Here is a 25488-nt window from a genome sequence, read left to right as displayed (position 1 = left end):
TTTGAACATTGTCCACTCAGGTTCAATGCCCCCCAGCCTCCACAGGGATGCACGAAAAGCTCCGCCGGAGGTGTGAGTTGAAAGTCTGTCGGACAGGGGCCTCCTCCAGACGTTCCCAATTTACCCGCACTACCCGCTTGGGCTTACCAGGTCTGTCCAGAGTCTTCCCCCACCCCCTGACCCAACTCACCACCAGATGGTGATCGGTTGACAGCTCCGCCCTCTCTCTTCACCCGAGTGTCCAAAAACATATGGCCTCAGATCAGATGAAACGATTATAAAATCGATCATTGACCTTTTGGGCCTAGGGTGCTCTGGGTACCAAGTACACTTATGAGCATCCCTATGTTCGAACATGGTGTTCGTTATAGACAATCCATGACTAGCACAGAAGTCCAACAACAAACAACCACTCTGGTTTAGATCAGGAAGGCCGTTCCTCCCAATCACGCCTCTCCATGTGTCTCCATCATTACCCACGTGCGCGTTGAAGTCCCCCCAGCAGAACTATGGAGTCCCCCGACTGGAGCCCCATGCAGGACTCCACTCAAGGTCTCCAAGAAGGTCGAATACTTGAACTCTTGTTTGGTGCATATGCACAAACAACAGTCAGAGTTTTTCCCCCCCACAACCCGCAGGCGTAGGGAGGCGACCCTCTCGTCCACCGGGTTAAACTCCAACGTAGCGGCGCTCAGCCGGGGGCTTGTGAGTATCCCCACACCCGCCCGGCGCCTCACACCCTGGGCAACTCCGGAGAAGAAAAGAGTCCAACCCCTATCCAGGAGTATGGTTCCAGAACCAAGACTGTGCGTAGAGGTAAGCCCCACCAGATCTAACCGGTAGCGCTCCACCTCCCGCACAAGTTCCGGCTCCTTCCCCCACAGAGAGGTGACATTCCACGTCCCCAGAGCCAGCCTCTGCTGCCCGGGTCTGGTCCGTCGAGGCCCCTGACCTTCACTGCCACCCATGTGGCAGCGCACCCGACCCCAGCGGTTCCTCCCACAGGTGGTGGGCCCATGGGATGGAGGGATGTCCGCCACGTAGCTTTTTCGGGCTGTGCCCGACCGGGCTCCGTGGCAAACCCGGCCACCAGACGCTCGCTGACGAGCCCTCCATCTGGGCCTGGCTCCAGACGGGGGCCCCGGGCTTCCTCCGGGCAGGGTCACTTCATCCCTTCCTCGATTTTCCTATAGAAATGTTACTACTGTATATCTTTTGTCCTTTTTATTGTAACTTCAACATGCCTTATGGACTACAGATGGAAATTAGCCTTTCGGCTACAATCTGGCACTTTTATGTGTACTGCTGTACATGTTCAAATGTGCATTGTCCTGAAATAATAAATAAATAAAAAAATAAAAAAAAAATGATAAAAGTGAGGAGGGGAACATAGTAATGGTCACAGAGCAAATAAAACTAGAAAGAGAAAAAAAGCATGAATGCTGCTTAAGAAATTGTTAAGGGCTAGTTCTGACCCAGAACGCAGAAAGGTTTAATGAAACAAAGTGTACTCAGAGAAACACAGTTGGTTGTGTCAGGGCGGGGAAAACTCCTGGCTGGTCCGAGGTTGAGGCGAGCCAACGGGGAAGAGTCCAGGTGGTTACGGGACATGAGGTGGACAGGCAGCGATAAGTACACAGGTGGTTTCCCAAGGTGGAGACTGATGCTGGACGGTGAGGCTGGAAGCATGCAGGCACAGCGGAGGAAGCAGCAGGTCAGAGCGGTAACTACGGAGAGACACAGGGTAAGTATGAGCAGACGCATAACTATCGGTAAGCCGGGTAAGCGGTGCTTACGGGCCCGGACCAATCAGGGGCCTGCGTGACTGGAAGATATCGATTGACAGCCGGGGCCCCCTATCACATTTGGCCACTGACCAAGCGGGAGTGAGAACGGGTCAAATTCATTTCCTTGTTTCAGAGACTGTTCTCTTCACGTGTGTGACTCGAACATCTCACATTTACCAACAAAACGTACAACGAAAGACCGTGCAGAACATTTCAGACCGTCCTGCCAACCTGTAAACATTTTAACGTCAATGTACGCGGTAACGTTTTTTCACTCTAAAGTCACTGAAAGCTGCTGCTGTTTCTGATCTCTGCAGCGGGCGGGGCTGCTGAGTTCCCCCCGCGACTGACACACACACACACACACACACACACACACAAAATCACACAAGGTGGATGCAGGAAAAACTGGAGATGAGACGTACAGGATGACCTAAATTGAGGACAGCTACACTCGTTATTGTAAGTGCAATGCTAAGTTAAAGTCCAATAAGTACTTTATTAAACCGTATGAATGTTATACCAACATTTGCAGCATCCTGAGCCTTTTTGGTAAGGTTCCTAGGAAATCTCAGCCCAGCGTAATTAATTAATAGTAATAATTATTATTCTCCCCAAAACAAGTTTCCTTTTTTTTTTTTTTAAAGAACTATACAAAAAACTTTTTTTGCAACTTTCACTGTCTTCTGCAACTTCATTGCAACAAACATGCAAAAGACATTGCAACTTTTATCGCAAAATCAGGCATTTTGGGCCGCAACAATCTAAAAAAAAGGCCACGAAATCCTGGAGGGACTGCCCTTGTGTGTTTTTTCATGTGTTATGGTGCGCATTCACCAGTGTTTTTTTGTTGTTGTTGTTGTGGTGCGCGTAGGCTGCTCCTGATTTTGTCAGTCATCTCATCTCTTATATGCTGTGTCTCTATGATCCTATCCTGTCCTATTGATGGTAGCCTACTCGTGGACACGAGTCATCACGTACTGTAATAGGGGGGCCCGTCTTGCTTATCCTGCTTAGGGGCCCGGTGTTGGCTCGTTACGCCACTGAGTATGAGCACAGCATAACAAGGGCAAAAACTAGAGTACTATTGGAACTCAGAGCCAAGATACCACATGGGTTGTAGATAACGAACTGGCGCTGAAGAGGTGATCAGCCCGGGTTAAAATATTGCTGGGTTGAATCTTGAAGATTAGCTGCCGCTGTGAAGCTCGGCTGTGCAGGGTTGAAGCGGCCACGCCCCTTGGCCTACTTTCCTCCGGACCACACCTCCAGCACTCCAAACAGAAAAACACAGACAAAACACAAACAAACACAGTCACATGGGGAAAAGACACCCCAAAACAGGGCGGGGAGAGAGCTGACCGTAATAGAAATTCTGTAGATATGAACGTCTTTAGTGTTTTTTCTTTATGGTTGCACGGGAAAACTACACTACTTTTTTATTGGATAAAATTGTCCCAACTTCTGCATTCTCCTCAATGCACATATAAAATACATAGGATGATTAGATCTAGATCTGAATAAATACAATGAGTTTTAGGTCACATTTCTAACTGACACTGATGTGTATCATTGCTATCCAATGAAAACCACCTATCTTCGATTTGGCGATTCTGATTTTCTTTTTAGATAACCTAAAACATTAGTGTTTCAATGTTTAATTAATTTAATTTAAAAACCCAATGGATTATCTGAAAAATGCAGTAAAAAATCTGAAAACAGGGCTGTTTTTATTAGCTCATGAAAACTTTATTTTTTTTGTTAGAGATACATGGTTTTCATAGGACTGCTACGGCCTGCTCCAGGGCAAAGTCATGCTATTCTGGGTCATCTAATTGCCAAAGAGATGGACTTTTACCAACAGTTTCTACAGTGTGAGCAAATGGGGCTTCGGAGAATAAAAGAACTTAGGCCACAGTGCAAAGGTACAGCGTCCTCTGTGCAAAGAAAACAATGTTTGTCCTAGTTGCCATAAAATATCTTTATCAGTAAGGCCACTGTTTGAAGCCAGCCTGCTACCTCTGCACGCAGCACTTTTATTTAACCTTGATTCAGTGCTCATTTTAATGTAGCTTCTATTGTGTATTGTGTTTTTATTTAAATGTGTTTTAATGTGTCCTGTCTGGATGTGATATGATGTGTTTTAATGTACTTTTTTTAATAGCAGATTTTGCAAATGCAAACCAAAGACAAATGTATGCCTTTGTACATGTAAAAAAGTAGACAACGTTATTACTATTATTATTATTATTATTATTATTATTATTATTATTATTATTATTATTATTATTATTATATTCTAAAGAAGCTCTTTTCTAAATAAAGTTAGTACAGGAAAGTGATGTGTTTAGATGTAAAATACAGTACAGTACATAGAGAGTGAACAGGTCTGCAGTAACAAAAATTCATCCATTGTGAAGTAGAGTTTTGTATAGCCTATATTCCAATTACTATTTCTGTGAATGAGTTCAGTCTTTACCTCAGATAGCCCCCTGTTTTTCTCACTTGTCTTGACTGTGTAAGAGATAAATTTGCTCACGGCATGAGGGGAGATTTCTTTCAAGTATTTGGGTCAAAAACAAAACCTACCAACTGAGAGAGAGAGCAGAGGGATGGGGGGATGATAGGATAGCAGGGCAGACAAACAAAACTGCTTTAAAACACATGGACTTTCCCCACGTGAATCAATATTCAAGCCCTGATCTCCCTGTTGAGGAATGAGGCCAAAGAGAAGAGGGAGCTGAAAGACAGATGAGACAGAGGGAGGGCTGTGGGATGTCATCTGTAAAGAAGGAGATTCTCATTGGAGGCAAAGAGAAAGAAGATTGCTATGCATGTTTTGAGGAAAAGAAAGGGGAAAAAGGAAAACAAAAAGCATCCTACATGCTGAAGCCATCTTGGTCACACTACACTCTACTTACACTGGACTCCACATCTGATTGTTATTAAGGTAGGTGCTGGAAACACAGCTGCCACAGGATCAAAAGATGCAATGAAATTTGAAAGTTGTGGGTGGAACAACATTTCTATTTTTAGTTGAAGTTATATTAGTACAGAAAAAGAAAGGACAAGCTGAGTGTGGAGGCTAATGGGATGCGTTGTTTTTGCTGAAAACATTTTAAAATATAGATTTTTTTAGTTTGTTAAAAGAAAATCACCTTTAATGTGATAATCTTGACACTGGAATAGTTTTTTACTCATAACTTAAGTCATAGATGGACAAACTGTTTTTCGTCAGTGTTCCTGCTCAAGATTTTAGGCTATTCAATAAGTATTTTACTCCACATTGGGCTTTTTTTTCCAAGCAGACTGGATTACAATTCTGAAATCAAAAAAACATAGACAATTGACTAAAAAAACATTACAGAATAAGAGTAATGAGTCATTTAACATGTTTTTAGAGTCTGCAGTGAAACAGGTGCAGCCACAAAACTGTCTCTAGCTGAAACTGTAGCCAATTAATCTCTGCGTGAAAGTAAAGACAAACATGCTTGGTTGCAGAATTTACAGTACAATGAGAACTAATTTCTTATGTTGTTGGGTTGTTTTTCTTCTTCTTTTCGCCTGTGTTTAATGTAGAAGCTTTGGGGGGGGGAAAGCTCCAACAAGACTGGAATGATGTCCTCCAAGTTGAAGTGGCTGATTGTGTTCCAGCTCCTGCTGAATGAACAGGCTCTGTGCAGGGTCCCACCTCCTCTTGCGCGGAGAAACATTACGCTTCCAGGAGCTGACTTCAATGAAGGGGGAAAGGAGACAGCCAAACCAGATCATCAGTCTCTTCTGGGATCCCAAACACAGCTCGGCATATCAGCAGCAGAAAATCCTGATCCTATTCGATCTGCCAAACATATAATGTCAGTCCTCAGGGCGAACCTTCAGGGGCAGATTCAAGATCATCTCCACATTCAGGGGAATGTCAGCTGTGAGGAGTTGCTGTCTGCTAGCACTGTGGTCGACCCATCATCCTCCATGTTCCCCCAGGAGCTCCTGGGTCTCTCTTTAGTGCCTGTGTTGCTGGTGGCAGGCTGCCCACAAGAGGCACAGTCCCTGGTGCTTAAGCTGTACAGCCTGCTGGGAGTGGCGGACACGGAGGAGCTTCTGATGGAGGTGGAGGGTCTGATAGAGAGGAGGATGAGCAAGTTTGCATCAACACCTGCACCTGCATCAGCAGCATCGTCTTCAGGGAGGGATCAAGCAGGGCGCCACATAGAGGCTGTGATGTTTAACATCCAGCAGCTGGCCATGGTGGGAGAAGGTTCCTCCAAACAGGAAGGGCATTGTGAGGGTTGGACCAGGGTGAGGGGAACCACACTGGCAGGAACAGCTGTGGAAGGAGCCACAGGTGATCTAGAGGAGGCTGTGAGCACCTGCGAGAGACTGGGAGTCCTGTGTGCTGGTGTGACCAGCAGTGGACTACTCAAACCTGGAAAGTACCAGGCAGTGTTTAAGAAAGGCAGCCACGTCCTGCCCTCTGAATCCACAGTGTCTGAATGTTGGATCCGTCAATGCAGCGCAGAGGACCATGTTTTTGAGTTGACCTCCGCTGCTTTGGGTCATCGGGTGAAGCGAAGCCCCCAGAGGAGCTGCATCAACAAAAGCGAGGAGCGTGTGTACAACGTGATGGAGTGGATCCCTGCAGTCAGCACCCTCTACAACCTTGGCACAGCTGTGTATTATGCTTCAGTCAACTGCTCTGAAACAGCCAAGGAGAGAGCCATCCTCAGTGCGGTTGACCTTGGCACGGATGCTCTCATGGTCGCCACAGGGGGAACTGCCGGGGTGGCAGGCTACGCCCTGGGTGCAGGGATGAAGACCGGTGTGAAAGCTGGTGTCAAGTATCTGCTCAACTCCATGAAGCAGGAAGACGATGTGCTGGTGAACCAGTTCAGCTGGGAGGAGGGCGTCATCACCATCCAGTAGACTGAAGGATCAATAAATCAGGCTGTGAAACTTTAGCAATAAATATTGTTATAATTAGTTTATAATTTTTTTTCAAACAATGACACAGGATCAATGTTTGTTAACTGACATGTCTGAAGAGTAACATATCGGTTTACTAGGCTTAAGATTAATTGGAAAACAAGATTACAAGTTTTTGTATTACTCACTCGATTTTCATAAGGATATTAAGTCATTTTGACGTCACGATGGCGCGCGCCACCTTGAATGCGTCTAGTGTAAAACACGCTTAAGGAGATTCCAGGTCGGCCCATCTGAGCTTTCATTTTCTCAAAGGCAGAGCAGGATACCCAGGGCTCTGTTTACACCCATCGCCATTTCTAGCCACTGGGGGACCATAGGCAGGCTGGGGGAACACATATTAATGTTAAAAAACCTCATAAAGTGACATTTTCATGCCATGGGACCTTTAAAGTTTGACACAATGATTATTCTTAATTGAAGATGATGTCAGTGAATTAGCCTAAAATATAATGCAAATTCAGTTAAAGTAAAAACTTAATTAAATTACACATTAATTGTAAACAATGTCAATTATTTATATATATATATATATATATATATATATATATATATATATATATATATATATATATATATAAACAAATTAGTATGGTCATAACGTAACATAAGCTAACAACCTTTTTCCTTGTAGAAAAATAGCTGCTTTTGTGTAAAAAAGATAGTTGAACAAATATTAAGCAGACATTTTTGAAGAAGAACTGGTCTCAGGAAACTAAACATCCAATCCCTCAAGACTTCCATTTTCCTTTCCAACCAATGTTGTTCTTCTGTTCACTCTTGATGTTTTCTTCTCTTCCATTATACCGTTTGGTCAGGTCAGAGTCACATTCCCACCTCTGGTGTTAATTGCAGGGACAATAGACTGAGAACTAAATTTTGTTTTTTATATTCTTTTTTCCTTCAAATGTCAATAAATTGCATATTAAATCAATATGTGTGTATACAGTGCCTGTCAGTGTGGTAGTTTTTCACACACTCATTGTTTGTATTGCAGAGTAGTCTTACTTTCTCATAAAATTGGTAGGTAAAACATATCACATTAGCTCTCTAAATCTAGTGGAAAGAGATGAGGATCAGGCTGAATGTTGTTTAATCAGATAAGCCCAGTACGGGAACACACGCCTGCTTCCGGGTGGAAAGGGATTTGATTTGATTAAAAGAGCTACACTAGTTTAAGATCTATTTAATAATGTTAAAAAACATGTGTGTTTGTCTAGAAGGATAACCTCAGTTTTGAACCTTTCTCTTTTCCACATCTATCCATAGCACAGATATATGGTAGTTTTTGTTGATGTTGATTCAAATCGTTGTGATACATCGAGACCATACATTTTGAAGGGGGTGCTGTAGTGGACAAATTTAAAATCAGGAACCCAGAATTTCTACAATTCCTTTCACAGTTTCTTCATGGCTAATTTTAATAATTCATTTATTCAGAATCCAAACTTATTTCTGTAACGGTGAGGCAAGTATGACACCTACTGGGGAGAGTGGGACCTGGAATGAAGGAAGGAAGGAGTAGCCTAAACTAAATGCTAGGCTACTGTTATTATTGTAATATCCAATAAGAGTCGATTAGCTGAGTGGGAAAAAGAGTAAAATAGCACTAGGGTTATTATTTTAAATTGTTAATTTAAAAAAAGTGTAAGAAGTTAACTGATAGGCTACCCATTGTATATAGCTTAAATATTTGGAAGTGGTATTTTGGTAGCAGTGCTGGTAAATAATGAATAAGTAGCCTATATTTACTGAAGTACAATTTCTAAGTACTTGCTCTTTAGCAAGTAGCCTACTCGATCTTTTGTTATTGAGAGTAGGCCTACTTACAAATATTAACTCAATAGGCCACGTATCAAATATCATGCATTAACATAGATCAAACTATACAGCAGTTTGTTATTCTGACTGGTTTATCAGAAACACATAACCTGTTTAGTTGTTTATTGATTTGGAACCAGTGCGTCACTTTATCGCTTTCACAACCTCATTTCTCGTGAAATTTTCAGATTGGGCCATCAGTTTCTATTTTGCTCACCACTCCCTCTCGCTACAGATTGACGTGAAAGTGTACCAACAGCGCGTACTGTTCTGTGTCCGTATCGACCAATGAGCTGTTAGCTCTTAACTCACGAGGAAACTGTGCTACTTTACTCGGACATTTCGGCTCTTAACTGCCTTAACTGTAGTTGTGTCAGAGCCAAAATGGTGCCCATGGTTATCTTCAGAAGAACCATTTGGGAGGGATAGGTAGACATCCAATGATTCAGAAAACAAAAATTAAGGAAATAATATTGACACGCCTGCTTGCTTTTGGAAGTTGTTTTGTTTTACCAACGTCTAACAACAGCTACAGCTAACGTTAGCTAGTAACGTAGAATCAAGAGCTATGCGCCTGTCTTAAATGACCAGTTAGCTAACAGTTGTTACTGACGTTAACGTTAGCTAGCTACATTTCAAGTTGCACTTGGACTGACAGCATAAAGTAAGGTGAGTAAATGTGTTGTTACTAATGGATCGGCCCTGTCCGCGCTGTTGACTGACAGTTTGGCGAACATACAAATTAAGTATACTCTGTCTCAACTTCCAATGGCTTGTTAAAACATAATAACACAATTTGCAGTCAATATATGTCACACAATAGTATAGTAGCTGTCACAGGTCATCTCAAGAGTTGCACTTTGCTCCTTCAACTGTCGATTAACGTTACAGACTTGTATTCATGAACCCGTCACATTTAAATGTAATGGTGGTGTCTTTTAAGGGCCGTCCAAATCAAAAACGATATCTATAAATACATATACTTTAAAAGTATGTCTCATGTAACAGAAACCACTGAGATCTTGTATTTTGGATGTTATTATCATACTATCGGTGTTTCGTTCCGGTGCTCAGATCTGACACCCGCTTGCCTGCTTTTATCCCCGGCTCTCTGGAGCTCGTGCGGCGTCCCGTCACCGCCGTCAGGGACCGCCGGTAGACAATAACCTTCTTCTTTTTGGTTCATGTTCACCGAGTTCACGAATTTGTACAATATTACTATGGACATTAATGCAATTTTACGTTGCAGCGTCTGCTGGATCGTGCAGTGCGTGCTAGACGCCCCTATTTACAGAACGTTAACGTTCAGCAGTGTGGATGCGCACATCGTTCTTGGTGTGGCTTTTAGTGAACTCATACTGTTTTTTTTGCATGTTGGCGTTTCCCCTGATCAAACAAAGGATGGCTCAGTGGGACAGACTGAGGAAGCTGCCTGCTGCGTACACACAGCAGTTACATGAGCTCTATGACAGGGATGCTTTACCTATGGATGTGCGGCACTACCTGTCAGCCTGGATAGAGAAGCAGGAATGGTAATCTCATCTCTTTTGCCCCTGTTATCGTTCAACCCACATTATATTATCCAATGATCACAGTAAATTACCCTGTTTGTAAAACACTCTGCTATTTGTATCTTGTTCTTTTGTTTTTCAGGCAACGAGCAGCACGGGACCATGACTTTGCCATGGTGCTATTCCAGGTCCTGCTGGAGAATCTGGATATACAACACAGCCGATTTGTTCAGGAGGAGTCATTGTTACTGCAGCACAACATAAGACGCTATAAACAGAACTTTCAGGTTTGTCTGGATGGGATTTGTGGAAAACAAAAGAACTGTTGTGGGACATATTTGTTTTAAATTGGAAATATCCACCTTGAATATAAATATTATAATATTTCTTTTTTTTTTTATATAAACATTCCAGGTGCTCCTGCCTTTGCTGATCATTTTAAGTAATTAACTTTGACTGTGATATCCATCTGACCTGTCTCCCCTGACAGAAGTACCTGGATGAACCTTGTGCCTTGGCAAACACAATCCTGTGGTTTTTGGGAAAAGAGAAGGAAATCCTGCAGAGTGCTGATCTGGCTGAGCAGGTTGAGGCAACATTTCATCAACTTGATACATCCTGCTGCTCATACAATATTTAATGAAAACAATTACGCACATAAGGGCTGGGCGATATGGCCAAAATCTTATATAGGTCATTTCATAACTCTTTAACGATATAGCATGTTTTCTGGTAATTCAATAAATAAATGCTCTATATCAGGGGTCTTCAACGTGTTTTAAGCCAAGGATCCCTTAACTGAAAGAGAGACGGAGCAGGGACCCCCTACTGCATATATTGTATAAAATTAAGTTGCATATAAAACTGGGCCTAAAATAACATGTAGAGCAGCCTAAAACCTTTTATACATACATTTTTGCATAGAATATTAAGCTATTAAAATAGCCTAAAAATTGTTGGCATGATTTTATAAATCATGTTTTAATGTTAAAACATACATGTGGCACAGTGAATCTTTAGGATTACCTGTATCTGTGGATGGCCTTAGTGACTACCTTACCTATAGGCCAGGAACCCTATCATCAGTGGGGATTTATATTTGATAATATGTTAGATTCATGTTAAGACTTTTTCATTTTTGAAAAAACTTTAAAAATTAAGACTAATTTGGAGGCCCCCCTGCATTGACTCTAAGGCCCCCTAGGGGTCCCGGACCCCCTGTTGAAGATCCCTGCTCTATATGAAATAACCACATGGTAAAATCCAAATGGCGTAAATATTGCCATAACGCAGTTCGGCCGCTGTTTTTTTCGACAACGCAATGGCATTTTTATATTGTCATATCGCCCAGCCCTCACACACATTTAGCTCTAGAAAAGGGCAGTTGTCACCTGTTTTTTTTTTTTTCTACAAACATTTTATCATATGGTCACATTGTTTTGAAATTACTCATTTGGTCAGTCACCAAAAGTGGATGTGTCTGCAGTACTATTACTTAATTCATAACTTTAATTAAAGCTTTTGTTAGTATAACACATATGTTGAAGGTGTCCAGTGTGAATTTCCATCAAACGTTTAGTCTGTTTTTCAGTAGTTCTGAAAAATGGTTTTTGGTCGTTATTTAGAAAGCACCACATGTACTGAAAACAAACAACAGGACTCAGTGTGTGGGCTAAAAAGCAACAGTTTTCCACCAAGCAGTGATATGTTTTAACTGCCACTTTCACTCACACTTATTCTTTGCACTGCAGCAATATTACTCTGTATCACATCTGAAATACTTTTAATCTCTATACCTGCTCCTCCTACTCCTTTGCTTTGTTGCAGGTCCAGTTTTTGTGTGTAGAGCCGGAAGCCATGGAGACAAGCAGCCAACGGGACCTTGAACGTAAAGTAGCTGGCCTCAAGAATGAAGTGCAGGTGCAGATTATGTTGCTTTATGCCATTATGTTGTGCTTTGTAGTTGAAAGATCGTACAGTTGATTCATCTTTCCCCCCCGCTGGACTTTTGGGATATAGTGCATGGAACATACAATGTTATGTCTGGAGGAGCAGCAAGACGAGTTTGATTTTAAATACCAAACTCACAAGATGGAAGGTAAGCAGACTAAAAAGTTCTGGTTATATTTGCATACTGTGACAATGGTCTCTGAGGATGAGTAATAAAGAGGCCTGAATCACAGCTTCATGTTCTCTTTTGTTTTGGTCTGTCTTATATGGAAACTGTGATCCCTCTGTGGAAATGGTTATACAGCTGTGGTAGATGAGGCTGTGAAGAAGGAACAAATGAAAGTTCTTCAGTTACTTGTCAACAGACTGAATGAATGTAGAAAGGTATGGAGTTATTCATTTTATTTATTTATTTATTTTTTTACATAACACCATCTCTTCAGGCCAATTCTTTTCCTAATTAAAAAAATAATAACACATTTTTGTCTCATAAAATCACCTTCTTAGAGCACACTGTCAGACCTAAGTAAGTGCCTGGACAGAACTGATGATCTGATCAACATATTGGTGAAGAAGGAGCTGGTGGAGTGGCAGAGGAGGCAGCAGAAAGCCTGCATTGGCGCTCCAGACAATGTTTGTCTGGATCAGCTAGAAAAGTGGTATGTTCATCTCCAGTGTTTTTCAGCGTGCTGGCTCCGAGCTCACGCTGCTGCTGCGCTGAGCCCAGTGCGTTGTGTCTGAAAGGCCCATAAAAGTTATATCAATAATCACTCAACTCAATTAAGTGCTGAAGAAAAACATGCTGTTTTATAGGCTGTATTTAAGACTTCCCCAATCCCACCACCACTATTATCACATTTGTGGTCTTCATTTGTTGGTCTTTTTTACATTTTTTGAGACTTGTGTTAACTAGTGTTACCTTTGTCAGATTATATTGAACATTTCAGTTAATCTAGTCTAGCCCAAACCAATTATTTTGTCATTTTAGTCTAACTTTTCACATAAGATTTTGTCTTAACATTATCTGATTTAAAAACACAGGTTGTATGATTAAGAATGCAGCTTTGCAGTTACTTTGAGTCCTCCTAATTGTAATTATTAGTGATTACAGTCAGCAGATTTAGTCCTGATATGACGCACACAGCACAGGACACAAAACTGCTTCCCTTTTTTGTCAATGAAAATAAAGAAAGTTATTGGTAAAGTTTAAATGTTTTAAACTACATTTTTATATCATCTTCTTTTGTCAACAATATTGCATGTTGATGTAGTCCCAGTTAGTGTTTAAGTACGTTGGTGCAATTTGTCATTGTCTCGTCTTAGTCATGGAAACAAAGGTTGTTGATGAATATATATTGTCATAGTTTTCGTTAACAAAATTAACACTGGTGTGAACATCATCACTTTTGCTCTTTTCTTCTTGTTTTGTAGGTTCACCTGTGTGGCAGTGTGTCTGTTCCAGGTGTGGGAGTTTCTTGGTAAGCTTGAGGAGCTGGTAGGAAAAGTGTCCTATGACAACGACCCTGTGAAGGCCCAAAAACCTGTATTGCAGAGAAGAGCAGATACTCTTCTAAAAAACTTACTCAAAAGGTCTCTCTTTTAGGAAACACTTCCTTACACTCTCTTGCTCTCTTATGATTTACTTGTGAAATTTCCTGACACCATTGTTTTACTGTTTCTTGAAGTTCCTTTGTGGTTGAGACTCAGCCATCCATGCCTCAGGGGAAAGGACCCCTGGTGCTCCGCACAAACGTCCAGTTCTCTGTCAAGACCAGGTCAGTGTGCCACTCCAGGCAACAGTACAATGCTAAGTATTTATTTAAATTTAACTACATGTTTGTAACATCATTTATAGACTACTCGGCACATTCTGACCAATGCCTTCATTGTAATGTGATAATCAGTATCACTTTTCATAAATACATATGCAGTTATTAGTATGATAGTTGTACATGTCAGGCCACTGACAAGAAGCAACCAAGACATTTGAAAGAGCACAATGTACTTTTAGCTACACAAACAGATCGTAACAGAGGGTTGTAGTGGAGCTAAATGCACCTAACCTCAGTTCACTTTGCCTGTAGTGGATTATAGTTCACTACATAAACATTACAGCAGTTCTTAACTAATATGAGAATAATAAGGAGAATCTTGATAAATGAATGCTTTTCTGCAAAGCCTTCTGTTATTCTTTTCCCAAATGTGACTTTGATCCATCACACTTATTTTGTTCTATAGTGTAACCTTGAGAGCGTTCCTATATTCCTGTTTTTCATATTTTACTGTTTAGTATCTTAATATTTCTAAAATCTTACACCTGACATAATCTTTTCAGGCTTCTTGTTAAATTCCCTGAGCTGAACCACTCCATGAAAGTGAATGTATCTATGGACAGGTGAGATTCCTCCTTTTGTTCTTGACTTTAAACAACACATTATGATGTTTTGTTGCCCCCCTGTGGTCACTGCTCTGTTTTTCTCCCCCTTGAAATTAGGGAGGCTCCTCAGATCAAAGGGTGAATATTTGTTTTTATAACTTCAGCTTCCCTTAATTTTAGAAGAACTGTGAATTTGTTTGAACTAAACCCTTGTACTGTATGTTTGTAGATATCGGCGTTTTAATGTTCTGGGGACCAAAAGTAAGGCCTTGAACATGGTAGAGAGCCAGAGTGGAGGCATGGTGGCAGACTTCAGACATCTTGTGAGTGATAATGATTTGAAAAGAGAAAAAATATTAAATGACTACTGAGGAAACTTGTATCAACAATTAGATATAAGTCCTTTAATACAATTTCGATATCTGAAGGATAAATCCTGTAACATACTTAACTGTTTACGTTATCAAGTACACACATAAAGTAGTCTCCAGCAGGTGGTAATTGTTGTTTTTTGTGTACCTTATTTGTCCATAGACCCTGAAGGAGCAGAAGTCTGGAGGTGGCGGCAAAGGAGTCAGTGATGTGAGTTGACTTCGGCAGTCCTAAAGATACAACCTTTGCTTAGTTTAACTCAGTAAGTCATAATTAAAGAAGATGTGACACACCAAATAATTTTGTGTGTGTGTGTGTTAGATTTCTCTCAGTGTTACAGAGGAGCTGCACATCATCTACTTCGACACTGTATTTGAACTGAAAGGCTTGTCGGTTGAGTTGCAGGTGGAGTTTCTTCTACTTCTTTTCTTGTAATATGGCTAGCTTTATAAACATGCCATTACACTACATGTGCTCTATATACAAATTAAGCATAATATCATTGTTTTTATTGTCTTGATAATGGAAATATGACCTAAATACAAATTGTTTGTATTTTTTGGCACCCAACCTAGGCCTCCTCCCTCCCGGTGGTCATCATCTCCAACTCCAGCCAGCAGCAGAGTGCCTGGGCGTCTGTCCTCTGGTTCAACCTGCTCAGTCTGGACACCAAGGTGAGAGATCCCCATGACTAACACACAACATGTAGCATTTTGTAGTTTACCTGTGCTAAGAAGGCATTGAAAATCAATTGTGTATATATTTGTTAATATGGGTCTGTTTTCCAGGATGTCTTGTTCTTTGCCAACTCTCCTGCAGCCCCTTGGCTGCAGTTTGGAGAGATGTTGAGCTGGCAGTTTCTCTCTGCTACTAAACGTGGTCTGAATGAGGCTCAGCTGGAAATGATTGCACACAGACTCTTTGGTAAATGTTGCTGCTATAGTCTGCTTCAGTTGCTTGTCTTTGCTTATTTTTGCAGTTCTGTCTATAAAAAGAGCTGAATTCATTCATCTGTGAGTCAAACATAATATCAGGAAACACCTTGAACCAATTTTGACACAAGTTACTATAATGCATCTTTAAGACTGATTGGTTTTACATTTAAAGATAAAAAACAACTCAACTGTCAGCACTAGAAACATGGTGTAAAAAAATGTATTGCATGATTTATTATAGATGATGTCAGTGAATGAGAGTTGTATAATGCATCTTTGTTTCTATCCCACCAGGAAAGAAGCAGAACTTCGACACCCACAAAGTACCTTGGTCAAAATTTAGCAAGGTAAGAATACTGAATCCTAGAAAATATTTTTCAACATGGGTTGAGTGGTTAACCTTAACCCTAACCACTTGACTCAAAATATCTCAACTTTGGTGATCCCCTGACTTTTCCATCTGGTGTCACCATGAATTTCGGTTTTGAGTGAAATGTCGACAATTGGAAGGATTGCCATTACCTTTGGTACAAACATTCCTGTCACCCCTCAAGCTGAATTGTCGCTGTTTTAGTGATCCCTTGATTTATTCCTCTAGAGCCACCATCATGTTATGTCAGTTTGTTGAATATTTTGGTTTATGACCAAATATTTGCAAAACTAATGACTGAATTCCCATAATTTATTTTGTGTTTAGTACTAATGTGCATGTCAGCTTCCTAACATGGTATCAAACACTTCTGTTACAGGAAAATATTCCTGACACTTTCTGGGTGTGGTTTGATGGCATCTTGGTGATGGTGAAGACGTACCTTGAAGACCTGTGGAGGGAAGGGTATGTTTTAGTCTAATCTTGGTTTAATATGTAGCAGTTTATCCCATGCCTTTAATTCCTGGGAATTGGGAGACATTTCTTGTTTTATGTAAGACTTTTTATCTGTACTGTAGCCTCATCATGGGTTTTGTGAGCAAAGGCAAAGAGAAGTCCCTCCTGAAGAAGAAACAAAGAGGCACGTTCTTGTTGCGCTTCAGTGAAAGTGTCATTGGAGGAATCACCTTCTCCTGGGTAGACACCACCATAACTGGTAAGATATTTTTATTTCATAATGACTCTAATTTTTTTTCTTTTGAAAATGTTACATTGTAGACCAACAAGCGTCCTGTTAGATAAGTTAAACTTACCTTTACCACTGTCTATTTGTAGGTGAGCCTGATGTAAAGACAGTCCAACCCTTCACCAAAGTTGACCTCTGCCAGATCCCGTTTCATGAAATCATCAGGAATTTCCAGATCTTAGAAGCTGAAAATATCCCAGAAAATCCTCTGCTCTACCTATATCCCAACACCCCTAAAGACGAGGCTTTCGGAAGATACTACTCTGAGAGGAGTGGAAGTAAGGGCATCAAGTGTTTTTGCTGACTCCTTTAGCTTGCCACTTTAATATTTTTGGAAAACAAATTTGCCAGAAACACTAGCTCTTGCTAAAACATGCCATTTGCTGTTTTAGTCAATGCTACTTGAATGGTGTTTTGCCTTGCAGTAATCATGTGTATAATTACACTATAGTGATGGTGTTGTGGATGAATGACACATTCATTTATGACTCATTCTCTTTCAGGTGACAGTCCTTACATAAAGTACATCAAAACCAAACTGGTGTTTGTTTCCAAGGAGTAAGTATATTACTAATTTTCTCCAGGCTGGTTTACAGTGTCTTACTTGTTTGAATTAATACAAAATTGTCCTTTGTATTGTAAATGTGCTAGTTCTACAGAAACAACAACTACAAACTAAAAGTGCACTTGCTTCATCTAAGAAGTAGTGTACCCACCCCCTTTTTTATGTTATGACATGAGCAACTGGTTGTAATGACTGTTTGTCATTGGTCATGTAGGAACACACTGGAGGCTAGGTCACCCGTGTCCTCTGACATGGCACAGGGTGAAGGCCTGGAGCCAATGAATGGCCTGTCTGGAGAGACAGCTGGTGAGTCATGGCTCTCATTGCTGTCCCATCCAGCTGAAAACCTCATCCAACAAATCGCTCTCCCTTTGTCACAGAGCTCTGTGTTCCCCTCTCTCTTTTGGCCTTGTGGTGTAGGAAATCAGTGGGGAAGATGCTGTCTAGATTGATGTCAGGCGACAGCTATGAAATTGTTGAACCCCTAACTAACATCTCATGGGGCTGTGGGCTGCTTCTACTGCATGCATGTATACAGTAGCCTGCTCTACTGAACATATGATCCAACAGGTGCAAAGATTGGTTTGAGCAAAAATGTTACCAACATGTTCATTTCAATTTTGATTGCATTTTTATTCTCCCTTCTGATGCTTGAATACTTTAACACTTTGCTTGGTCTATCTATTAACATCAATTGAAAGACACTGTAAAATAAAAACAGCACATAGCCATAGGAAACAATACCACCAGTAATGATCAATCATAAAATCAAAGATAATATGGCTATATTATTAATTATTATTATCACTAGGAGTAATTGTGGTAGCGATAGCATTTGATCTTACAGTGGTTACATTTCAATCCATTATAAATATATTTTTCAGGGTTTGAAAAGACATGTAGAAAAGTTTGAGGAAATATGTTTCTCTTTTAGTCTAGTAAATATTGAGCTTGACTGCATGCAGATCCACGTACCATTTTGGTGAAAGCAAAAGTTTGGGACATTAAGAAATACACTTTTTTTTAAATTGTAACAAAATCCACCTACCAGAACCTCTAGAACGAACAGTCGCCGAGTCACACACACCTAAACCAAGACCTTAGCTGCCAGTAGCTCCTCACCGGACGCCGATTGGTTCGGTCCGCTGCTGTTCGGACACAAATGCATTACTTGAAGCCTGACAAGATGGATTTTTGTGTGATATGCGATTCTCTCTCGTGATCTGGTGATATCGCGAGAATCCAGCTGAATGTGGTCGCCTGGCAACTGCTCAGAACCAAAAAAAATAGTCATTAATGTATTAATCAGTGAACTTTAGCTGGTTGGCAGATTACAATTTGACACAGCCAGGCTAACTGTTTCCCCATTTCCAATCTTTGAGCTGAGCTAAGCTAAGAACCAGCTGTTGGCTTATATTTAATGGAAAAATATGAGAATGGTATCGATCTATTAAACAAGTTGAACAAACTGAAAAGAAAATAAACATTAAACATAAACCCAGTATCAATGCATGCAATTCATGAGAATGTTGCGCAAAATCAGTCTGTAATTAAATCTTTTGTATTTTGGGGTTGCATAGCACATATTTTTGTGAAAGCAGTACCAGAAATAAACAACACAGCCATGGCAGCAGAATTAGTATCTTTCTCTTGTCCCTTTCTCTGCTCTCAGAACAAGATGGGAGTCCTCATCCTCTGCAGTCACCTCTGGAAACGTATCAACCTGATCCCATGCTGTCTGGCTCCGTTGCAGCCATAGAGGATGATTTACTGATGTATCTCAACAACCCCAACCTCTTCGTTGACTCTGACATGCCAGATGAGCTGGAGCTGGCTGAGTTTAGTCTTCCAGGGTTTAGTAATTGCCAGCCCCCACAATCCTGTGGAAGCATTTTCCAATAAGCCTCTGTTGTGGATATTTAACCAAACTACTGTATCATTTATAATCAGCTTAACTTGTAGCTACTTACGTTACAACAATCATGTCATAAAATTGTAGGATATACGTAGCAAATCCACCGCAAACAAGTTCTTTCTTAATATGAAATACTTGACAGTAACAGTAAAGTAATTTCACTATCCTTGCCTACCACTTTCAAGCCGCACCTGCTGTTAGGAAAGGTATGTGCCAGTGGAACACAAGCAGCATACCACACATGGGATCCGCATATGCCGCTGTACCCCTAGTGGCATACCATCAGACACCTTTCGATCTTGGGCACTACTGTCCCAGGCACCTGTACTAGACCCCTTAACTATCATGCATCTTAAACTCTTTTGTAGGTATTGCAGAGTACATTGCGCAGACTGCACATAGTTTGTTTTAATGTTTATTTTGAGTCCATTTGTGGTTGCTTAGATACTGTATTGTTGCCACCTAAAGCATGGATGTATTAAGCGAAAGCTTGTGATAAATTGTACTGACATATGGCACTTCCTCCCTTTTAAGTTATATGCTTTTATATTAACATGCTCATTCAAATCGAAATGTTATCACAAATAAAAGTGAAATGAAATGACTGATTGTATGTTCCTTTTGTTAATAACTGAAATATTAACAAATGAGGTATAATTTTTTTATATCATGATTCTATGTTCATGGTTATTATGATGCAGCGAGCCCATTTTAGACTGCAGCACCAAATCTTAATCAAACTCATTTCTCATTTTTTTTTGAGATTTCTCTATCTACTGAGATTTTAGGTTCTCTTGTAACTTTTAAAGTAGTTTTATCTTCAAGTATTTTACATTATTGTTGCGTTTTATTCACCCTCATCAACAGCAGACACCTGTTTCAGCAAAGGCAGTGCCAGCATAAAGTAGCGGACGATCAAACGGGGCTAGCTAGCTAACAAGCTAAAGAACCAGATTTTTTTTCTCAGGAGTTACTAAAGACAAACAAGATCTAAAAGGTTAGTGAGTGACGTTACTTAACTTACTTTCGGAAGGTGGCCAGAAACATACCTTTACACGTTGCCCTGTGCCATTTGAAACGTAGCTATAGCTAACGTGTCAGTTACCTGTTGTGGCCGTTGATTGAAAATTATCTGTAACGTTAGCTAGGTTATGTTAACGCCAGCTTTATCTGTCGGTGTGTAAATGTTTTTACTCTTAGTTGCCAGAGCAGCATAAGGCAATATATTACACACAAAAAAAGAACTAGAAAACTGGAAACAAAAACCCCAACCACGACAATAATGACTAAGTGAAAACATCAAACAACAATCTATCAAAACTGAAATGTCAGTTTAGTAACGTTATTCGGACTCTTTACTGCGGCATTCTGAAATTTGGACTATACTGAATTAAGTATCATCTGGATACTTATATAAATTAAAGATTTCAGTTTAATTTTAATTAAATTTGCAAAATGTTCTAAAGAAATGTTTTCACTTTGTCATTATGGGTTATTGAGTGTAGATTGACAGACAAAATCCATTTAATATGGCATCTACAATTCAAACAAAGTGTGCAAAAAAACACTTTCTGAAGCCCCTAACGTTATACCTGTCAGTCCAACACTTTAGTCCATAGTGAAATATCACAATACAGTTCAGATTAATTCTCAATAAAATTTGGGATGGAGTTAAAGTGTTCATATTATGCTCATTTTCAGGTTCATAATTGTATTTAGAGGTTGTACCAGAATAGGTTTATATGGTTTAATTTTCAGAAAACACCATATATTTGTTGTACTGCACATTGCTGCAGCTCCTCTTTTCACCCTGTGTGTTGAACTCTCTGTTTTAGCTACAGAGTGAGACATCTCACTTCTGTACCATCTTTGTTGGGAGTCACACATGCGCAGTAAGTACTGCTAGCTAGTCAGTTGCAGAGTATGAGGGAGTGCCATGCTAGCAGCTAGGCGAGCATTATAACGTGTGTTACAAAGTGACGCACGTTTGTCACGGAAGTAAATGCTGGACTACAATAGAGCTGTTTGGAGCAGTTTGTGAACAATGTTTTCTGTTGGAGGTGGTAAGTCCCTTTGGGGTGGACTTTGGACCTTCCTTCTACTTGTCTCCCACTCCTCTCTCCCTCTCCTCTCCTTAGTAGCGCGAAGCGAACAACAAAAGCTGACAATTTTGTCTGGACAGACGAGGAGGTGGAGTTACAGTATTGCTCCAAACAATGCGCACACGTGGCGCGCACACACACACACACACACACACACATGGCACACACACACGCGGCTCACACATGCAACACACACACACGGCACACACACACACACACACACACACACACACACACACACACACGGCACACGGCACAAACACACACACACTCACACAGTGCGTTTTTAACCTTTAGACGGGAACGCGACGGTGCAGCGTTTTTAAGATTTCCACTCTGGAGGGTGGTTTCACTTTTTTGTGTTTTTAAGCCCCAAAAACGCTGTCGAACAACAGGTCCCTTGTGGCTCATGGTTGTCATCTTTAACCGCTCAACTGCCCGGGCACTCCAAGATAAAGTAGACATGGTACAGGGGATAAACTCTTTTAATTTAGGTAACAAAATGGTACCATTTTCAGGCCAGAATAAAAATGTTTTGCCCCACTAGTTGTAGGTTCTGTAAGGCCCTCTACTCATGATCAGAGGTATGAACTGTGCTCACAGCCTGGTGAACATAGCGCGTTGTGTGGAGGCAAGGTGTAACGTAGGTTTTTGTCACCAACATTGTTTATTATCCATAAATTTGGTTGGCCCATTTGAGGATTTTAAGGTGGTGTTGTGTTAGGTGTTGCCATTGCTTTCAGGTTACAGGCTCTGTAATTTTGTGGGTTACACATAGAAAGGTCAAAGTTGAACCTGACTGAACTTGAAGTCCTGAGGCCAGGCGTTAAAACTTTAGTGGCACACACCGCCAAAAATAGTGCTGCCGGGACTCAAGGTTCAGTGTCTTTGACAACAATGCCTAGAGGGTCAAAAATAGATAGAATGCCTTGACACAACTCAAACATGCATACACAAGCACATTTCACCCATATGTCAAACAAAGGCATTAGTCATGTACTATCAGTATGTAATAGGCAATGCAGTCATAAATTCCGGAATTACTGAAATAAGGCATATTGTGTTCGAGAAGAATATCCTGTGCTGATTTTGTAACATTGGTGGTTTCTCATATGATGTAATAGACACAGAAAAAACTACTAGTGGTTATTGGCTAATTCAATATTATGAATGCAACAGTGGATTATATATTACAAAATAGACTTTATTCCATACATGACACAAACACATAATGTAATCTTGTACATACATAATATACTGAAAAAGCAAACAGAGTAAATGCAGTCTGAAATGTTAATGAAACAGAAAAGCAACTTAAAAGTTAAAAGTGGCTGAATGTAGCCGCATATGTCTATGTGTATTTCACAAGAATAATATTATTATAGTGGGTTTACATCAGGCAAGTTTAAACTTTAGGATCTCAGTGTTGAACACCAGGTCCAGAGGCAGGTGAATGGTGCAGCAGCCCTGGTGAGCAGCACATGGTAGGCCTGTCGAAACTGTCTGTTCATGACAGCATAGAGCATGGGGTTGATACAGCTGTTGAGCCACGTGAGGTTTGCAGAGAACATGTGCAGTACCTGTGGGGCACGGTTTTGTTTGTCTGCTATGTTGAGCAACATGAAGGGGACAAAGCAGAACACGAAACAGAGAAAAACTGTGAAACACATGCGTGTCACACGCTTAAATTCGTCATCATCTCCTGAAGTTGCTGATTGGGAAGAGGGTGCTGCAGTGGTCAGAGCAGGTGTGATTGAAGGTGATGTTGCGACGATATCAGGGGGAGAATTAGTTGCTGATGAATTTAGGGCCTCGGCAGGGCTCTGGGCAGATTTGGAGGATTTTTGACAGGTGATCTCATCCATACTTTGGGCTAAATCCACCTGGCTGCTCACCTCACAGCTGCACGTCTTTGCCGTGCCACTCTCTACACCACTGTCATCAGTCCCTTGTGCTGAAGAAGCTGGTTTCTTCCTGGAGGACCGGCGGCTGAACCTGTAGCGGAGCAGAGCTTGTGCGGCAATCCTGACACGTCTGTAAATGAGGAAGTAGAATACACCAACACAGCCCAGACCCACAAAAAAGTAGAAAAAGAGCAAGATGGTGCTGTAGGGACGACCCCTGGTACGATGGAAGCTGCATGTGCACACCTGTGGCACAAACACGTAAACAGGCCAGAGAGGGCCAAAGCTGGCAAGGCCCAGTGCCCACGCTGAGATCAGGAGTAGAATAAGACCACGGTCAGAGAAGACACGTTCAAACACAGCCCTCTTTGTGACCAGTAGATATCGGCTCACTGCTACCAGGCAGAGGGTGATAATGGAGACAGAGTTGGAGAGGAAGAGGAGCAGGCCAAAGATGCTGCACCAGAGCTGACCACTGCGCCACCTGAGGTGTAGATAGGAGTCAATTGATATGGGCTGTAGTACGGTGCAGTACAGGAGATCAGCTACAGCCAAGTTGATGATGAGCACATTGAAGCGAGTCCTCAGACGTGGGTCTAAGGCGAAGGCCAGAATGGTCATCAGGTTTCCCACCGTACCAGTGATGGTCACAGCACATCCCCACAGCACAGCAAAGTACCGGTAGCCTACGACTGAAGGATTGTAGCAGGAGAAGAGGTCATCCTCTGTTTGGTTGGTGTAGTTCATCAGCATTCTGTTAACTAACCAGAATCATAATATAGGTTAGCTTCTTTGTACTGCTCACGGAAACAGAAACCAGTGGTTCACCACTTCCTTTTGAACAAAGACCTTTCTCTGACAGAAGCCTTCGTTTTCAAGTTTTTTTCTTTTTCATTTTTTGGATAATCAAATGTAATATAATTTGTGTAACTGTTGTGTACAACTGCTGTGGCACTAGTAACCTAAAATACACTGTCTGGCAAGCACAAATAATTTTGTAACATTAGCCAATGGAGTTAAGTATGAATAAGAGATGAACAAAATAGTAACAAGTCCTGTGTATGACCTCAAAAGAGTTGCCCTTTTTACAGTTACTCAAAAATTCTGAAATTATTTGATATTCATTTAAACTCTTTTCATCCACTTTATACATTCACATCACTAAAGTGGATTATGCACATAGATTATGACTCAATTAATGAAAAATTGCATACAATAAAGCTATAACATTATATATAACAAAGATATATAACATTGATAAAACGTAGAAAAAATAAAAAACCCTTTCAAGGGATTTAAGGGATCTTTTTGATTAAAAAATAAATAAAAAAGGCAAGTAAAAGCCCCTATTTTAAAACAAAACACAGGAATTTCTCACCTTAAAGCTTAAGATTTCTGCCAGTCTTACTAATTGTTGATGTGTATCTGTGTCATTCTCTGCAGTGATCTGGTGTGCCGAATGTCTGTCTTCCTGCTGGTGTTACATTTTATGTGCATCTTCTGTATTGCTTAAGTACCCCTCTACACAATGAAACGGTAGGGTTTTTCCAGTTCATGTCTAAATTAGGGAAGCGAGATCTTGCGTATTTCCTAAAGAACACTTTCTTTCAAATAGTATAACCAAATGTGGTAAGAAGGGGAAAATATGAGTAAAATATGTTTTATTCTATGATGTCTGCATACTGCATGTACGTCACTTATCACAAGGTACTGTGTAAACAAAACAGGACTTCACCTCAGTAGATGAACTATTTTGATCATTACTTTGTTTAACATGTGTTGTGTACCCACATTATCATAATATTGGAGTATGTGTACAACTAAAATAAATTGTGATATGCTATATGATTTACATTAGGAAAAGAAATATACATAAAAAGTCAAATGAAAACTACTTAACAATGCTTGTCATACATTTATGAAAGTTTGAGTTTGTGGTCAAGTGTATTTGTATAGGCCAATATCACACAGACCTTTACTAGTACTTCTATAACATAACTCAGATTCTTTTAGCCCTATTGTTTCCACAGTCTTTGTATGGGACTGCGAGCATGTAGCTTGTATAGCAAAAATGTGCAGGTAATGCAAATACCTGCTGCTGTAGTCTTACAGTTAAACTGTTCCATTACAGTAAGACACCAAAACCTTTCTAGT

General features: G+C 40.7%; 3 protein-coding genes across 4 annotated transcripts; 2 read left to right on the top strand and 1 right to left on the bottom strand.

Annotated features, from left to right (window-relative positions):
* The first annotated feature begins 5381 nt into the window (after positions 1-5381).
* On the top strand, positions 5382-7199 carry apof (apolipoprotein F). The gene has a single exon (XM_078247430.1). It carries the CDS (start codon positions 5403-5405, stop codon positions 6705-6707), a length of 1305 nt encoding a protein of 434 aa, XP_078103556.1. The 5' UTR covers positions 5382-5402; the 3' UTR covers positions 6708-7199.
* Positions 7200-8997: 1798 nt separating this feature from the next.
* stat2 (signal transducer and activator of transcription 2) lies at positions 8998-19932 on the top strand. Of its 2 annotated transcripts, XM_078248376.1 has the most exons (24): positions 8999-9257; positions 9989-10120; positions 10242-10386; positions 10590-10685; positions 11927-12019; positions 12119-12197; positions 12354-12433; positions 12557-12708; positions 13481-13639; positions 13735-13824; positions 14385-14444; positions 14544-14564; positions 14656-14749; positions 14961-15008; positions 15120-15203; positions 15374-15472; positions 15587-15722; positions 16028-16080; positions 16483-16568; positions 16682-16818; positions 16938-17126; positions 17352-17406; positions 17628-17719; positions 19086-19932. In XM_078248376.1, the coding sequence occupies exons 2-24, from the start codon at positions 9990-9992 to the stop codon at positions 19313-19315; spliced, it is 2409 nt and encodes an 802-aa protein (XP_078104502.1). In that variant the 5' UTR covers positions 8999-9257; position 9989; the 3' UTR covers positions 19316-19932. The 2 variants fall into 2 exon arrangements, with proteins under 2 accessions (XP_078104503.1, XP_078104502.1); XM_078248377.1 differs by lacking the exon at positions 17628-17719 and having other exon boundaries at positions 8998-9257; positions 19086-19235.
* A 2681-nt stretch (positions 19933-22613) lies between these two features.
* On the bottom strand, positions 22614-24806 carry gpr84 (G protein-coupled receptor 84). The gene is made up of 2 exons (XM_078247429.1): positions 24713-24806; positions 22614-24095 (listed from the first exon to the last, which is right to left on the bottom strand). The coding sequence occupies exon 2, from the start codon at positions 24085-24087 to the stop codon at positions 22843-22845; it is 1245 nt and encodes a 414-aa protein (XP_078103555.1). The 5' UTR covers positions 24088-24095; positions 24713-24806; the 3' UTR covers positions 22614-22842.
* Positions 24807-25488: the final 682 nt, after the last annotated feature.

This window comes from Sander vitreus, chromosome 4, assembly GCF_031162955.1.
Source record: "Sander vitreus isolate 19-12246 chromosome 4, sanVit1, whole genome shotgun sequence".
In the NCBI taxonomy this organism is placed as follows: Eukaryota; Metazoa; Chordata; class Actinopteri; order Perciformes; family Percidae; genus Sander; species Sander vitreus.
The sequence above is the reverse complement of the archived record's forward strand: the minus strand, read 5'-3'. Positions and strand labels throughout refer to the sequence as shown.